Below are 19,281 nucleotides of genomic sequence, written 5' to 3' on the forward strand. Positions count from 1 at the left end.
GCGCGGGCAGGCTGGCAGAAGAGAAGATATGTCACGCGGCGACTATTCTATTATTATTCTCTCTGGCTGGACGTTGTCAAAAGAATGTTTAAAATTGTATTCTGTAATTATTTTGCTAATATAATGTTTACTGTAAAAAGAGCGTTTTACAATTAATCTCGCGCGACTTGCGAAATCTCGAAAAAGTCACAAGACGAGTCTATCGATAATCTCGGAACAATGACAAGCAATTGTTCTGAGGTGATAAAAGACGTTAGATATTACATCGGTCAATAAGTCCCGAGCCTAAGTAAGAAAAAAAATTTATTTTACCAAATTCGATTTTATTCATCTAGATGGTCTTCTTCAAAAGTGATACAATCAATCCAGCGCTTCTCAAAAATTTCTATACTTTTCCTATAAAACGATTTGTCTAACCCTTCAAAATACGCTTCAGTTTCAGCGTTCACTTCTCCATTTGGGCCATTTTTTTTCCAGAAAGCATTTTTTTCAGTTCAGCAAACAGGTAATAGTCGCTAGGAGCCAAAACTAGAGAACATGGTGGATGAGACATCAACTCAAACATCAATTCATGCAGTTTTGCCATTATAGCGACCGATGTGTGACCCGACATTGTCTTGATGGAAAAGCACTTTTTTCTTTTGCATTTGAGGCCGTTTTTTCGTGCTTTTCATGTTTTAGACGCACCAGTAATGCCATATCATATTCGCTATTGATCCTTTCTCCTTTCTGAAGATAGTCAATGAATATTATAACTTGCGCATCCTAAAACATGGAAGCCATAACCTTGCCAGCTGACATTTGTGTTTCTAGTCGCTTTGGACGCCTTTCGTCGGTTGCCGTCCATTCACTTGACTGCCGTTTTGACTGGAGTGTAATGGTGGATCCATCCGTTGTCACATATTGCAAGAAAAAATCCGTTTGGTTTCGCCGCTCCAAACAGCACTCTGAGGCATCAACACATTAATGGTTTTGGTCAACGGTGAGCAAACGCGGTAGCCGCTTTGAACAAAGCTTTCTCATGGACAAATGTTCATGCAAAATGACAAAGGCATTGCCTTTTGATATCTTTAGAATGTCGGATATCTCCTGTAACATCACTTTACGATCATCCAAAACGATTTTGTGTACTTTTTTATATTATTTGGAATCACAACCTCATTTGAGCGTCCTGAACGTTCAGCATTATTGGTGTCTGTATGCTCACGTTTAAATTCAGCAAACCAACCTTTAACTGTTGCTTTTGATGGAGCAGAGTTCTCATAACAATTATCGAACCAAACTTTTGTTTCAACGGTATTTTTTTCCATTAAAAAACAACGTTTAATCCACACTCGAAATTCTTTTTCGTCCATTGTTTTAGAGATACTCAAAGTAGCATCACTAAAATCACTATAACTTTTAAACAAATAGTTAAAAGGTTATGAAATTTTGATATGTGTTTCATAGAGGTCAGTAATTTTTGAATATCGATAGTATTTATCCGTTACAGCGCCATTTATATACTGGGCTCGGGACTTATTGACCGATGTGTTATGTTACTAACCGCTATTTTCAATAAACGAACGTAATCTCATTTTTCGGTCTATCCCAAAAATGAACCAAACAAAAAAAAGTTATTTTGGCATACTTACATAAATGCTTACACTTGCAAATGAGTTATTTTGGTTAGTTCATGTTCGGATTCGAATATAATAACATTGAGATTGTAATCGTTTATCGAAGCTCACTTTGGTGGGAAATATCAATGAAGTTTAATTAAAACATCCTAGGGAAATATGCTTCTCAGTATAAATAGTCACTTCCAGCACGAGCCGTGGCACCATCTTTTTTAACTGACTTCAATGCGGCGATAGCCTGGTTCGTTGTGGAACGGACTACCGAGACGAATGTTCGCAGGTTCAAATCCCAAGGACATACACCTCTAACTTATCTAAAAAATTATGTGTGTATTCTTTATGAATTTATCAATAGCTTAAAAGGTGAAGGAAAACATCGTGAGGAAACCTGCTGTATACCTGAGAAGTTCTCTATAGGATATTCGAGGGTGTGTGAAGTCTACCAATCCGCACTAGGCCAACGTGGTGGAGTAAGGCCTAATCCCTCTCAGTAGTAGAGGAGGCCCGTGCCTAACAGTGGGACAGTATATAATACAAGGCTGATGATAATGATGAATGATGAATAGGATGTTGGATGACTAATGGACTCATTAGTCATTACTTAATAAGGTGTAAGCCGAATCGTTTACCCAATTAGTTCTTTTTGCGTTGGATTTAGAATCGATTCAGAACCATAGCATTGTAATGCTCTTTAGTCCTTAGACTTCGGAGACTCGATAGCAGAGAACTTTTTAGAATCAAATTTCTATGATTTTTGCAATGTGTTATATAAGTATAATACCCAAAAGCGAAGTAAAAAAACTTTCAAAGTATAGGCAACAATAAAACTTAATGACTCACCTTTTAAAAAAGAGTAGTTTACCCAAGTACTACAGTGTATTTCCGCTTTAAATCGGTTTTCTTATCCCCAAAAGACTCCTTCAAAAATTTATTACCCTCAAAACAATGGTGTTTGAATCCCTCTTTGGGAAGAAACCCATTCCATATTTTGGCAACTATGCTTTACTTCGATTCTCTAACGATACAGCAATTGGTTCCGTCTACTCAACAAGATGGCGGTATTATAGAAACTTACAATTACAATATATTTCACGGTAGGCAAATTTACTTGTCTTTGTTCTACTGATAGGCCATGGTACAATTGTTTATAATTGCTATAGCTCTACGGCAATATTTAAAGACATATCAAGTTATTATTCCTGAGAAAAATTTATATTTTTGTATTTTGTATTAAATTGTTTCCATACTTACGCCATCTACCGGAATATATTCTAGTTTATCTATTAGAACCAAATTTTAATTATTTTCATAATTTCAATAAATTTTAATTTATTTGGATAAATAACTAAATTCAGGAAAAATTTAAACTACGGATACTGTTAAAAATAAATATCATTAAAATAATTACAGTAGTCGGTTAGAAAACTAAACGTAACTACTTTGTAGTTTGACTTTGACACTTCTAAAGTTTTGTGACATCGAAAGTAATATTTTTCTATTGCGAGTGATTTTCTAAATATAACTAATAAGATTTGTTTTCATACACAATAGACTAATAAGAAACGTTATTATACTAATGAGCAGTGTAGAACACTTTTAAGTTGGCGTTGTGTGCAAGCGCAGTACTTCGGAGTGAATCGCGGAACCAGTTGCACTTCGTGAAGTTTCCATGGTTTTGTGCAAGGAATGGCTGATTTTCGCGCCGAGGCTAGCACATCAAAGCGTAGCCAGTAAGTATCAATATCAGTTTGTACCATAAATTTCAAATGATATCCATTTGGCGGGATCATGTTGATTTAAAAGTTGGCATGTGAAGCACCAAAGTTACTAACATCTGATCAGCGTGAAGGATGTCCTTTTTCTCGTTATAAAGTTACTATTTTCGAATCAGTGATGTTTTTCTTCCGTAGTTGACAAGAATGTGACTGCCACATAGTCTGTTAAAAAATATTATTTTGTACCAGATGCTACCTAACAACATTATAAAATGTTTAAAAAAAATCTAATGATAACCTATGGTAATATTAATACATAGAATCATTGAATTCCAAAATTATATGTTCCATAGTAATACAATAGAATGTTTGCCAGTGATACATTTAACCTAGAGGCACACATGTGCAGCCATATTGGTGGTAAGCAACTGATAATGTTAATTGCTTTGTATATTATGTCATAATATCCTCACTACATACATATATAAATGTATTAGACTTCAACCAATATTAAATAATTATGGAGTTTTTATTCTGACACATGTGCATAATATTCTTGGGAGGGTGATTAGTGCAATGTGTTTCCGCTATAATCTCTCTTAATATATCCAGTTGCTACAGTGCCAGTACATGGCCCTCATAGTGTTGGTGTCTTACCATCTACATCATTTTAAAAGTATCATGAAAGTATGAATAATAAGCAACAAATGCTTTAGAGAATGCATTGCCATAGCAACTGGCCTATGAATTCAACTGCTAAATAAAACAAACTCAAGGCCAGTGAATGATTTCAATCTTATCTAGTTATATTATATTATATATTTACATATGTAAATGATATAACTATGTTTTGTATGCACGCAGTTGATCAAGTTAAGAATTATTATGTTATGTTAGTTTTCTTTTATGACTCTCCAATTTTTGAAGTAAAATTATTAAATTGAATTAAATTGATTTTAACACTTTACTTGAAGATAGTGTAGCCTCTCCATCAGTAAAAGATTGTAAAGGTGGTAACCATTTCCACCGATACCAAAACACAAACTCATACAGGTACACACTGGGCTTCCTCATATTACAACAAATATATCTTGCTGTTGAGATTAAACTGTGAATGCATAGATTGCACAATATATTATATATGTAATTTATTTATTTATTAGATTTTTCAGCAGACTTAACACTACAATTACAATAACTTAAATATTGTAATTTATAGCTATAATGTAAGCCAAAGGTAGGAAATCTCAACATGCACATAATTTAAACTAAAAGTGCCTTAAGCACAATATAATTTGGAGATGTTCACGCAGTATGTTAACCTATGCCAGACTCTATAAAACCTGTAGAGAAATTAAAACAAATGTTAAAAAAAAAGTATAGTAGTGTTGGGAATTCAACATATTCTATACATATTTAAAAACAAGGCATCATTTTAATATATTGTTACTAAGAGAAATAGACACAAATCTATTCCAAATTTAATAAAGTTCAAATATTTGTTGGTAAATGTTTAAATGAGATATTAAGGATATACAACATTTCTGTATTGGCTCACCACCATGCAGTTTCTTTTATATAAATATTTGATATGAAATATTGATTCCATGTACAAAAACAAAAGATTTCAGAGACTCTATCTTAAATTGTGCCTGTGCTCCTAATGATATCACATATTATAGTACACAGGTAGATTTGCCATTCAATTAGACACCAAATCCAAAAAATATTCAAATGTGCATATAAACATAAAAACACAAATTGGAAAGAAGATTACATGACTTGTGTTTTAATATAATAATACCTTATAACCCATGTATATAAAAGTTCAATTATTTTTTGAACTTTAGTGATTTTTGTCAGTGTTTTTTATATTTTCTGCTTTTTGATAGTTGTAAAATACATTTAATTAGAATAAAAATATAAAAACAAACATTCTCATTCAATTTTATTTTGAGGAGTACCTTTCTGCATTTTAAATGTTCAAGGTCAAACACCAATAGTTTTAATATGGTGGTATATTGAAGCTATATTACATCTGACACAAAAAGAATCATATATATCCTATTGATTTAGATGAGCTCCCTCTGCATCTTCGAACTTCAAGGTTCCTAAGCGTCGAAATTAAAATAGTACCATTCTAAAGCTTTACGAAATGGAATACAATAACAATCATCTAAAAACAAATTTGATAAATAATAACCTCTTAGATGTTTAATAATTACACCCAGATTCATGTGTTCTCACTTCAATATGCATGTGTTAACTCCTAAGGACTGAATCAGAATAGTTGATCCTTGACCTTTGAATATGGCTAACCTTAGCTTTTCGAGTGCTCCTATTCTGGTCGCTTTTCTTTTAGGTCTGAAGTATATATTTTCATTGACAAAAGCAGACAATTAAATTTTTTGGTGTCAAAGATACATGTTAAGGTTGTTTTTTATTTATTAAAAAATAGGTCTTTCTCGCTACGTGACCACGTCGCCTAATCGGATAGGATAATAGTAAAATTTGAACATTAATTTATTGACGCATATTAACTAAATGGTACAATTTTACAGCCAGATCTGAGAGTGAATGTTTAAAAATGACTGAGTACTAATAGGTTATGTTTTCAAATGTTTTAAGTCCTGATTCCGATACTCAGGTTCGGTAATTACCTTTTGGACGTGTTAAGGAACCACACGCGAGGTAACCAGGGCAGGAATTGAGCCCATATCATGCTGTTAGATTCACCTGGCTGTGCGTCTGCTTACCGCTTCTAGGATAAAGCATGGGTTTGTATATATATGTAAGTTCTAGTAGTTTCTGTTTAACCCAGATCAATACTGATGTGTTTTCTGACGTCACAATACACATTTAACATCTCCTATTATTCAATAAATCGATTTATTCATTCATTCAGCGTGCATGTTATCGCTAAATCTGATCATTCTTATGTGCATTTGATTTTGAAATGTATTCACTAGGTAATGTTAACGCGTTCTGTTGCTCAACATGTAGATAAACAAAGGTTTGGTTTCAATTGACTGTCCACTGTCGAGTGTCGGTACGGGCATAATCACCGCCACCCCGCTCTCTCAACATAATCAAATCTTTAGCCTCTGGTGTTACAACTTGCAACACTATAAGAATATTAACTTATTTTTTGCTCACTAAAGTAAAAAAACTAAGTAAACGTCGCGAATCTGTAAAGATGATAAAGATTTGATTTTAAAAATTCTTCTGACACAAAGATTACGTGGATAATTATGTGTGACGTCATATTCCAAGAATCTGACCATAATACATTTACTGTTGTACAATAATATGGCTTCGGCGTAATAAATTGTTTAAGCATGTGGTAGGACGGTTGGTCTCCTTTGTTCGGGGATCTGTCGGCCTAGATACCCATCGCCCCAATGCCTGTTTCGACCAAAAAATAGCGGGCATGCACCGCACCGGGCAAATATATTGCCAAACTATGTAGGTTTAATTTAAATTTCGCGCCAAAATTCCGAGAAACAAGGATGTTTCATTATTTAATAGAGTTAACGCTCGTTAGGGGTATCTCTTTCGTTAGGGGTAGTTAAATCAGAAGGAGACATTGGAAGATTTATTTCGAATATTTATTAGTAGTTTATAGTAACGCTTAGAAAACTCAAAACCTGAGTTGGACCCAAGATAATAGGCATGCCCGCGCAATGGAAACGCGTGTTAAAGAACATTGTAGCCAGTGCGCGTGATTACCTGCTGGACATTATAAGACATACATCATATGTCTCAGGGTGACGAGCGCAGTACATTGTGGTACAAAGTCCTGTGTGGAGTTGCTTCTGTTCATGGACGATCGTACCGCTTGCCACTAGGCGAGTGTCATAGTACTCGTCTCGTCATTCTATTGCAATAAAAAAAGAACATTAATGAAAAGACTCATCTAAATTTTGATGACCGAGCTCCTAGTTGACATCAATAAACTCGTGAAGGCAGCAATAAAATATATATATATTTCTATTCTAAATACATAATTTTGAACTTATAACCACTTTTTCAGTTAATCACAGCAAATTTCCAGCCAAATGTCTATTTTCTGTTAATTCAAAACTAAAGTAGATACAACACAGGTAGTGTGTTATGTTCTAGGGTTTATTCACACTTAGGCAATACGAGATTTAGCGCGTGGCACCGGGGACTAAGTAATTGCTTACTCATAACAAAAATGATTTGTAACACGAGTAATCGTGTTTCCAAACGCCGATAAAAATGTTAAATATACACCGTAGTCAATGTTACCGGCTATTATTACGTATGACTATTATGATGAACAGAATCATTTATTATTGGCATGTTATTTAAAAACAAGTGTTACAGTTTACATTTTTTAAATTTTAATATTTTATACGCTCGCGTAAAAAGCTGTGTGTAATTAGTTGTTGTATTGCAAATAGAGTATGATAAGCGCCGTCAATACTAGCGGGTTTTCTCGCGATACTCGGAGGATGATCGCGGACTTCATAAGGATTTACTCGGCTCAGCAGCCCGTGCAGTCTAGGGTATAATATACCATACTGGCTTTGCAGTGTAAATCTCAAAGGGGTCTTCTTCGTTGTCATATTATACAATTACATGGACTCCAAACGAAATTAACTAAAGATTCTCTAAGCTCATGTTTGTAATAATTCTATTTATAGCACGGAATCGATGGCACACGCTTTTTAAATAATATCTCGAACTCCACATTGTAAGTAAATATGCACACAATAGTATGCACACATTCACACATACGTGCATGTTAACATAACTATAAAATATCACAATATCAAGTCCGTGGCGGAACCGGGCCGTGGTCGGCGGCATGTCATTGTTGACATACTGCAAATAAGTTCAACTGTTATTATGGAACTGATCATTTGTGTCATCAGACGCCTGGTGCCTTTGTGCATACGACTCACACGTGGCGACAGCGATAGAAAAGCGAGATATTCGGGATCTTAGCATAACTACACTGTTAAAGTCCGTGGCAAATTAATCATATGGGGGCCCTAACATTCGCACTCTAATGAATATAATTAAATGCCATCACTACTGCTTGGTAACACTTCTTAACATTTGTAATGCGTTGCACTCGTCTCCATTTCAAGTGACTCAATACACGGGTTACAAAGTCGATTAAACCGGAACACAACCGCCTGTGCCCGGTTCAAGACAGCGGTGATATATAACCAGATAGACTCGCATACGAGGGACCAAGTATCTACATAGACTATGTGTATAGGGAGCCGGAGGCCCGTGTCCCCTGCGTCCCGGACCGCACCACATGCTCCGGGCCGAACTACTACCCAGCAAAGATGCTGCTCAGCAGACGCGCTTGAGTGTTTACCCGCCAAACTTACGCGAATGTTTGAGCATATATTAATAAACATTTGGCATAGTAGAATTGAAAAAGTTGCCAATTTCGAGTGCCCTCCACAAATCGTAATACATACGTTTTATTCTGTAATATTGTAGACATGAATTCGTCGCTTAAGGGAAGATTCTTTTTAATTAATTTCAAATTTTATCTAAATTAAAGTTTTCTGTCATAACAAGGCATGACACTTGAAATTTGTCGAATGGTGGATAGTATTTAGAGCTGGATACTCTTTAAAGCGATGTCAAGCTACAATACTGTGGTACATAGTTTCTTCGTTATTCAAGCACACACAGTGATCTGACCTCTTTATGATTCAAACAAGATTTGATATGTATTTACATCACGTCGTGTCTGTGTCCTCAATCATGAATCCAGGCATACAATTGAATTTCCATGTAGCGGTGTCTGTTGCTAATTGTAGGTTAGACTGTGTCGGTTTTGACAGTGGCGTTTGTGACATTAGGGCGGAAGAAAGGCAATGTGAAACAAAGGCTGTCGTATGCAGGGCACCGGGAACAATTTCGGACAACTTAACAAGGCCATACCCGTACATAGAGTCGTTATGTTAAATTATTCTTTATCAATCGATAAAGGCACCCTTAGTCATACATAATTTACGTAAAAAGTGACCTAATCAATGTATTATTATTCATTTATTTATAAGTCGTGTAGTTGGAAAAGTTTAAGATCATGATAACAATAAGATTTTATAACTAATAATTACATAAGCATACAATGTTTGTATTCCTGTGAATATTATAGATGAATAATAATTTTTAATTTATTATTCGACTTCCACGGCGCGGGGGCTGGAAAGTTAAATGTGATAAGTGTGTCACTCCACACTAAAGTGAATCATGCAATCCAATCAGAATTCCGAACATACAGTGAATATTAACTGGATTATAGAATCGATGTTCATATAGCTAGAGTTCCACTAATCGATATGAATATCAGCGGACAAATATTTAATATTTCGAAATTCTTTAATATCAAACAGGACTTTGATGATAATTTTGTGTTGGGATTCATATAACTTCAACGTCCTATTATATCAAGAATATGGTTATTTGACCTTGAACTTCGATAATGCACCTGGGAACTCCTTAAAACCAAATAAATTAGGGTTTTTTGTATTAGGTTCAATTAGATCTGTTATTTTACTAATAAAAACGACTTCAATACAACTACAAACCGAAAAATAATTTTACTTGATAATATACGGTCTTAAATAGTTATTTTGCAGTCGTTGCCTTATTAAAATACTAGCTTCCGCCCGCAGCTTCGCCCGCGTGGATTTCGGACTTCAAAAATGGAGGAGGTGCTCAATTTGTCGGGATGTTTTTTTAATGTATGGTTGTATGCAGGTGGTCCGATTGTCCGGTCAGGGTCTGATGATGGGATCTTGGTGAAATCGAAGGAAGTATGTAGCATGATTCAGTATTCACGCGTGATGGCTTATTATTAGCGTATTTCATGTATAACTTGGGTGTTTCTATACCGATTTCTATGATTCTTTTTATGGAATATTTAATAATGTTAACTTTTTTAATTAGGGATGACTGAGAGTGTTATAAACGTAAGAGTAGACAAATATAATGAGAAAGCTTCGAACTGCTAAGCTATCGGGAGTTACACGTGTTATTGTGAGTTAACCATAAAAGATGGGAACCATGTGCTGTCGTGGGATATTTTTTATATAATTTTAAGGAGAACATTTCCGCCATACATGATTTCTGTGTAATAATTGTACCAAGTTTCGTTAAAATCCGTCGAGTAGTTTTTGTTTCTATAACGGTTATACAGACTGACAGACATAAAAATTTTACTAATTGCATTTTTGGCATCAGTATCGATCCCTAATGACCCCCTGATAGTTATTTTGGAAATATATTTCATGTACACAATTGACCTCTCTACAGATTTATTATAAGTATAGATATTTATTATAAGTATAAAGCGGCGATAGCCTAATTGGGTGTGGAACGAACTGCCGAGACGAATGTCCGCAGGTTCAAATCCCAAGGGCACACACCTCTGATTTTTCTAAAAAATCATGTGTGTATTCTTTGTGAATTTGTCGTTCGCTTTAACGGTGAAGGAAAACATCGTGAGAAAATCTGCACATCTGAGAAGTTCTCTATAGGAATTTCGAAGGTGTGTGAAGTCTACCAATCCGCACTAGACCAGCGTGGTGGACTAAGGCCTAATCCCTCTCAGTAGTAGAGGAGGCCCGTGCTCAGCAGTGAGCGAGTATATAATACTGGGCTGATATTATTATTTATTATTATTATAGATATGTCATACTTACATTGCGGATTTTAAGTAAACACGCACATTCACCTCATCCTTTATAGGGTAAAGGATGAGGTGAATGTGCGGTAGGTAACGATGTTACCAGGTCATCCACTTTCCGCCATTTTGGTTACGTTCCATGCTGGGATAGAGGCCTATCACCATATCGGGCACAAATTCTAGACTCCAGGCTGATATTAAGCAGAAAAATCTAATATCACAACGCCGATCCGAGTTTCCAACCTGAGACCGCAGAGCGGTATCATGCCGCGCATGCACTGAGGTAGTCAACATTTAAGAAAATACTTGGTTTATGTTTATTCAGGTACATTTTGCGATTATTTACAAGCAAGTTTTATTTAATAACCTAACGAAATTTAAATGGTACACGATGCAGCCAGTTCTATTGACATCAATGAATAGGAATTCAAAGGTATCATTAAGATTGATGTTAGCTGATCAACAATTATAAAAAAAAAATAGCAGGTGATACCAAGTTAACCGGCTCATCTAGTTGGAAATAAATATTTCAGGTAGACTAGATCTTTCGTGTTCACTCCGTCTAGGTTGATAACATATTTTTATATCTAAAAGCGATATATTATAATTTACATTGTTGTTTATCGATAAGAATCACTGTAGCGATGTTAAATTTTGAAAGGTGAGGTGTTAGGAGCGTAGAGCCGAGTCCTTATAATTAGTAGAGCTATTTGCTATACCTGAATACAAAGCCTACGTGCTGTGATGACACGTGTCAACCGAGCTGCTGGCGCGGCGCGTCATTTCGTTGTTTGAGATATGTATGACACTATGTATGTAACACAGCTCACTTGCACGTCCGGGCATCCGCCAGCGGCGCAGGGTCCCTCGCGCCCCGCAGGACGCGCATTCAATGAGCAACACTTTTAATTTAGATGTGTAGATTATTATATACAGTTACACAGTAGGTACACAAACATACCGATGACACTACTGACACCCACAATCATGGGAAGATTTTTGTGTAATTAGCTGCTCTAATAATTAGCAAGTCTGATTGAGTACCTACAAGAAAACAAATATAAGGATAAGATAGGCATTATACTTTACCTTAATTGTTACTGGGTCTAGATTATCAATGAGGAATCAAGCGGAATGTTCTAAGCCTATATTATGTCGATGCCGCAGTCAATTCGTGATGTTTTTTTTATTCACTTGTAAGATTTCTATGAGCGCGTTTCTATATACCCAATGACATATATGTCGCTTTCGTCGTGGTAAGTGGCTCCGTTTCATATTGCTTTGACTTCAGTCCGTGTATTGGCAAAGCAACAGCCGCGGTGCATCTTCCCTAATGTTGATCACTCCGGTCAGCTTCAGAGTTGTGACGATGAACCCGTGATTTAGTTTATGTAAAATGCACCGGTATTCTGATGAGCCTGTGCTCTCGGACCGTCCCCGGCGTTGCGGTCAGAAGATAATCCGAAAGCCTGTTGCGGCTCGTTATCAGACGATTAAACTCGTTAGCCGGCGCGGAGCCGCATCGGCGTGGCGCCCGAAAATACGCGCGCGTGGTTCATCATTATCTACAGAAAACAGCGGCCACAGACGAACGGGGCTCGCTACATTGTGTATCATTTGATACGCTAACACTGAGATTAACCCCCTGACCATACAGCTTCTTATTATATTTTACAATTTCAATACTCAAACATTTAATATTGTCATACTGCAGTCTGGGTATACCTTTCCAAAAAATATATAATTAATCTTATTATATATATATTGTACTCGTATACATTCAATTTACCGAGGCGACGTCAGCGCGTCCCATTCCGTTCGCACGTCGCATCACTCTCGGCGAAATACACCTCAGCATACACGTCACTGGCGCGTCACTCGCGCTCGCCAGCGCGTGCCAACATAACAATAACGGTACATTTAGACGAGAAGCCTAACAATGTGTAAAAAGCAAAGTCATTGGAATACTGTAGCTCATGGGCGACGTGTGACAAAGCGGGCGAATCGTCCGTCGAGAAACAAAAGTACCCAGTGGCTTATTTCCAATATTTACGCTTAAAGTTTTAATGGTAGGCAACGCCTTCGGTGAGCGCCGGGAATTACCGAAGTCCTTGGGCGACGGTGACCACTTACTATCAGGTGGGCCGTTAGGTCGTCTGCTGTTTTCACAAACACTTATGTAGTCCCTTCTAGTGGTCTTCGTAGGTCGGAGTCATCGAAAGGAATTGTTTCGGGTTTAGGGTTCGGACTTGCGAGCTGCGTGCGTGATTATTTATTGTAAAGTATGCGGTCTGTAGGTTTGTGACTACGTTCAAATGGTTTGTTATTTTGTCTCCTAAGTTTATGGTTAGCTCTTCTTCAGATCTCATGTACCTATGTCGATGATCGGTGACACTGGGGCCGGCAATATATTTTTTTATTAAGAAATAAATTAGGAAAATAACCTTGACACTAAATAAAATGTACATATTTTTCAACTCCCAGGACAATTATCAGCAAGTTATAAAATTAATTTAGGTATTTATTTATAATTGATGCTAGATTTTATTTTACAAAAAGTTTTTACTATTGTAAGGGGTCGGAGCTGCAAGTTAGATTCTAAACACGAGCGTTTGTCAATGTGAGGCGGCAGGTTACGTGAACTCCGCGCTACTTAGTGGCCACTGCTAAGTCTTAAATTCAGTTTCTAGTTCGCGTGTAATGGGCACGTCCGGCACAAAGGAAATTGATTTGGTTGCGAGCAGCGCTGCGAATAATCACTTATTTATTTATTATGTTTATGCACGGGTTGATGTTGCGTGACAAATATCACTTGCGTAATTATAGGTTTGTAATTATTTGTGCACGAATTACCAACTTTGTATTTATAACATACAAATATCATCGCAAACTGTCTGAAGTTGATTTAATTTTTGATACCTAATTGAATGAGCTTATAGTGAAACTTGCTTTAAATTCAGATTTATTGCGCACATTTCGTACGGATAGCTCGTTTAAATATATACACTCTACTGTTTATTATATATTTCTCTAGACTTATTCGATGGCAGGCCTACAAGTGCTGGTAAGTTCGGAAATATACAATGTATATGATTGTTTAATAATTCACTATGTTAGTAAGAAAAGTTGTTCGTGGAGGAAGTTGTGTCGACTGCTGGCTTCCATTTGTATTCGCACTGAGCGTAACACCGACAATGCTCACGAAATTGCTATAAGCATGAATGGGGTAATTACGTGGTGTTTGTATATGTCAGCTATACCTTGTTTTTACTACTTACTCTGCTAGTCTGACAAGGGTCGGCGGGCCCGAACTATTAGGAGGGTCGGCGGGAGGGGTACGCGGCGAGGTCCTCGGCGACGAAGTCCTGCAGTGTTGTAGAATGATTGCCTCCTGCAAATAGAGTGATATCGTCCTCTGGACTGCAAGAACTGAACACGGCCGGCTCCATTTAACGCGGTTCAATAGACTACACCTTTGTAAAAATAAACCAAAGCAATCAATGGACAGTTTTTTTTTATACTTATCAAGAGCAACTACAACTACCACATAAATCGGCCATGAGTCATCCTCTCCCAGTTACCGTCCTGAGCCGGGGGTCGTAACCCGTTGGTGGGATGACCTCAGTACGGTCCTTAAAATAATGACAACCACTTATCAAAGAAATTATTTTATTTATTTTAGAGATTTACAGTCTATTGTTACTTGGTCTTTTACACGAATGTATCTGTCATAAAATAATTGCATCAAAATAACAATATAAAATAGTAATCATATTTAAAGTAAATGCTGGAGCACACGAATTAGATCGTTTTAGTGTGACGAGATGATATTCGATTGATTGCGTTTTGATGTTGATATTATTCGCGGTGGCCTCTTCTGGGCATCAAAAGTCCGCTTTATAGACTTAACCTAAAAAGCATTTCTACTAACTCTTTAAAAGCATTCTAGTCTCCATATTTGCCCATAATATCCTCAACACTGAAGGACGTTCTCAACGAGATGACATGTATGGTTGGAGTTGTAGGTTTGAGTGGTGGGTTTGGTTGCAGGTAGCGCGCGCTGCGGCGGCCGGCAGCCGACCGCCTCATGACGCGGTTCCGCCACGCCAGGTATTTGAAACAACATTCTATTTTATTATACGAGTTCGGTTAACAACTAAATGGTTCTTTTGATAATGACCTCCGCCGCATAGTGATACAGTTGAAGCTGTAAGCACTAATGACTGGGAAAACGTAGGGGATTTTTTTACGCTATCAACAAGGTCACGAGCCTAATTAATTGATTATGTAATGTAAAATGAACAATAGGAAGGCTAAAAAATAAACTTAATGGGTCATCTGATGTTAAGCGTAGTCCATCGCCACAAACACCAAAAATACCACAATAATCATCGGCGCAGTATTGGCATTGAAGGGAAAGAAATGGGAACTAGGAATAATAACATACGACTATACACATATTGCTGTGGTTACTCACCCTCGCGCACTTTTTGCCAAAAGGCTATGACGTCTGGACGTAGCATAATGTGCACAGCGTTACTTTACTACTTATAAAAACAAAATATCGCAAGTCTAGAGTTCACTATAACAATTCATGCGACCTCGTGGATTGATGTGAATTCTTCCAGAAAAATACATTCGGAAATTATTCTCAGAAATATGATTTAAAATATTTACATTATTATGTATAACATATCCATTATTCATGGCCTTTATAAAAGTTACGTGAAAATATCATGTCAACTGTATCCCATCAATATGGCTTATGCATATGTAAAATTCCAGAAACTACGATGTGTTTGCTCCCAAATGTATTGCCACGCAGTGTACTGCGCCCGCGCACAACTCATACGTATTAAAATAAATGGCTTTGCTATTCGCCACTTTGCACTGGATACAATATATTGTAATCACTTGTAATAAGTAATATTAATTACGCGTAAATTTAATAGACCGTAGTTCAAATTCAAATTATATCGATTTATCCCAAAATGTCACAACTAGAATAGCACCTTGAGTATTAAAGCCAATGTTGCATGAATATGTGTGCTCCCGAGACAGCTGTTGTATATATACTTGATCTTTAATAATATAAAGATAAACATGTAGTGCTGACCCCACGCATCACAAGTCTCGTATTATGAGTACCAAAAAATAACACCTAAACAAGACAAGCATATTGTGCCTTCGCACTCAATACAAAGCGCTATGAAATCAGTAAATTTCTGAGCTGTTACGAATTTTAAAATCGACGAGACCTCCTTTCAATTTTAGGGTATTTATACTAAACATTTTCCATATTACTGATTGAGTGCGATCTGGTTAATATGTACACTGAAGCAAATTGTGAAATGAAATTGCGCGGCGTATGTTGAATGTAAAATGCATTTGCATTGAATCCAATTTCATCAAGCTAAGTTCGGAGTGCCCCTGTCATTATCCTATTATTTGATGCCTGTATCTGCCAAATCTCTGTCGTATTAAAGTCCACGTGTGTTTGATTGCGAAATTGTTTTCATATTTCGATGCTATTAATGAACTAGCGAGTGACGTCAGCAGGGGCGGCGGGCAGAGCGCGTCACTATTTATATTTTAATTTAGGTTAATAATTAATGAGTGCTTATCGCGAGTGGCTAAATATGGAACCATAATAAATAATATATTAATGAAAATAATAATGTCGATGTTTCTCGTTTCTAACAAGCAAATTTGAGCAGGTACCTACGTTATTATTTTTAAAAAACATTGAACACATTATGTAACTACATTTCCTTCTACTTGAAGGATGTCCTTAATGTAAATTGTAGAGCACGTCGGTGACGTTACTACCCTGTCCGCTTGAGTACATTGCAACATGTTATCTAATCACTGGTTGGAAACCGACGTCAGCGGGCCGAATGACGCGGCGCCTGCGCACTGCGTTACTCAATGCTGATATATCACATGCTGATTAGACGATACACGAGGGTGAAGGTCGACTGGTGACGTCACTGGCCCGCATGCTTCCACCACCAGGAACAAGTCAAAGTTCCCATCTACAATCACTATCGTCTATAGCTGTAGTGGCAATTTTTGTTGGTTTGTTGATGAATATATGCGTGTATGATACACATTCTAGATATCGATTGAATACATAATTATCAGAATTATTGTTTAATGTCCTATTTGAACATTGGACAACATCGGGTTCGTAAGTTAGTTGCGTCGCTACTAAACCATTGATGCGGTTACCATGGGTACACAATGCAAACATGTTACAACCCATGAGAAGCAACGGCTTTACTAAAGTTTTCTACACTTAGGAGGCATATTCTATTGCCTTTATAAAAACTAAGACCGCATGTTAAATTCAGTGAGATTGCAGGGTTCCTTATTCCCTTTCTTCCCCCTTTGCATTAAATCCGCGGCGTCCTCCAATTCGCCTGATTTTTAATTTAATCACAATCAATTACTAGCTGTTGAAATGTTCACCTGCTATCTTTAATAATATACCTTGTTGAAAATATGTTTGCTGGGTTATCCATTTTTCGCGCAGTAATAGAAGAACAATCATAAATATTTTTAACAAGGTCTATTGTGACGTGGCATGACTTACGATAGAAAAAACTAATAACATAATATTATGCAGTAATATAGTGTTTTAACGCAAAATAACCACTGTTCTCTTCACAATGCTTGCTCTAGTTACTAAAGTTGCTTTGTCTATATTCTTACGAAATAAGCATAAGGAATGACGTCGACATTATCTAGCGACCCAACGGTCGTGTCTTTGCTATACATGTATAGGATCTACAAGTGCTAAACTCATGGCTCCAGTCGAACTTGCTGACTATCAATGTATCCAAAACTAAATATATAATTTTTAAACAAAATAGTTGGTAACTATTCAGCTCTTATACTAAATGGTAAAGTTCTATCTAAAGTTAATGAAAAGAAATATCTGGGTTTGGTTCTTGATAGGCGGCTTTCGTAGTAGCCTCATATTGAGAATAAATGCAGTAAGATTTCATCCCTTACTGGTCCAGTACGAGCTGTCGCACATTGCCTACCACGGCATGCGCGATTTATTATTTACAATAATTCTTTAATTAAACCATATATTGATTTCTTAATTTAACAGCTTAAACAATTTACAAAAAATTGAAACAGCACAAAAGAAAACTAAAAGGTGTTATTCCGATACACGTACTTAACTTCTATTGTTCAAATTTACAAATATACGCAATTAATGAATATTACTCAATCATATAAATATAACACTAGCATTCTTACCAGGAAGATATAAAGGAAAGATATATAATAAATTGCCAAAGAACATAAAAGATACTAAATCTATATCTACTTTTAAAAAACGAATGTAAGCCTTATCTTGAAGGATTTTTCCTTAATAAAACATTGAAATTAGTAAACAATTAACAAGCAAAATTAGATTCTCCCTCCCACACCGATGCCATAATCGAACCTTAAACATCTTAAAAACGATATTAATAATAGCTAAACCGGTTTAAGTATTATATTTCAATTACTGTATTTTCTCTACAAGTATTTTTTTGGAATCTTTTGAGAAAATAAATGTTCGAATGGAACGTTAGTGTCATGCTTGGAATGGAATGTAAAGTGTGTGAGCGAGATGAAAAGACAGAAGTGGGAATGACGGACGAGTTTTGGAAACGCCAGACTAAAGACGTCAGACAGAAAAAAATATTAAATGTAATTAACTTGAAAAGTAAAGTTTTATTTTGTAACAAATCGCACCTAAGTATCTATAAACGATTATAATATATCAACATATGAGAGATGTCGAATTACGACTTATAAGCATCTGTGCCAAAGCGATTCAGGATCCAAGGAATTCGCGTACAAGCCGACAACCGCGGGTTTCTGTTGTACGTAATGTGAGTACAAAAAAAAGTATTGTGAACCTTATAAACACACGTTCTGATGACGTTGCAATTGACATTACTTAACATTGAATTTCTTAACATTTTCGCTTATAACTTTTTTATTTATAGTTCTACGACAAAAGGTTACTGGACCAAAGTTGTAGAGAATTTAATTTGCAACAAAAAATGTTTATAATTTTTTTTGTCAGATAAATAGTTTAAGAGATACATCGTAAAAACCATTTCAACCCCTATTTTCAAGATGGCGGCCGTGGGACAAGGGTGGCGACCCCACAAACTTTGGCTTTGGTTTTAGCTTTACACTGACCCCCCCTACACTTCAAAAAAATAAATTTGCGTCCTCTAAAAAACGCAAC

At 36.3% G+C, this 19,281-nt stretch overlaps 1 protein-coding gene across 2 annotated transcripts in view; it reads left to right on the plus strand.

Moving 5' to 3' along the window:
• The first annotated feature begins 3,059 nt into the window (after window positions 1-3,059).
• LOC115451262 (protein cycle) overlaps window positions 3,060-19,281 on the plus strand; it is a 90,699-nt gene continuing 74,477 nt past the window's right edge. Inside the window, exons 1-2 of one of the 2 annotated variants that reach the window (XM_037443774.1) lie at window positions 3,061-3,349; window positions 15,072-15,131. In XM_037443774.1, the coding sequence (XP_037299671.1) occupies window positions 15,109-15,131 (23 nt within the window). In that variant the 5' untranslated portion in view covers window positions 3,061-3,349; window positions 15,072-15,108. Of the gene's footprint in view, window positions 3,350-15,071; window positions 15,132-19,281 lie in introns of both variants that reach the window. The other variant, XM_037443771.1, reaches the window with a different exon arrangement.

This window comes from Manduca sexta, chromosome 27 (genome assembly GCF_014839805.1).
Source record: "Manduca sexta isolate Smith_Timp_Sample1 chromosome 27, JHU_Msex_v1.0, whole genome shotgun sequence".
NCBI classification, from domain to species: Eukaryota; Metazoa; Arthropoda; class Insecta; order Lepidoptera; family Sphingidae; genus Manduca; species Manduca sexta.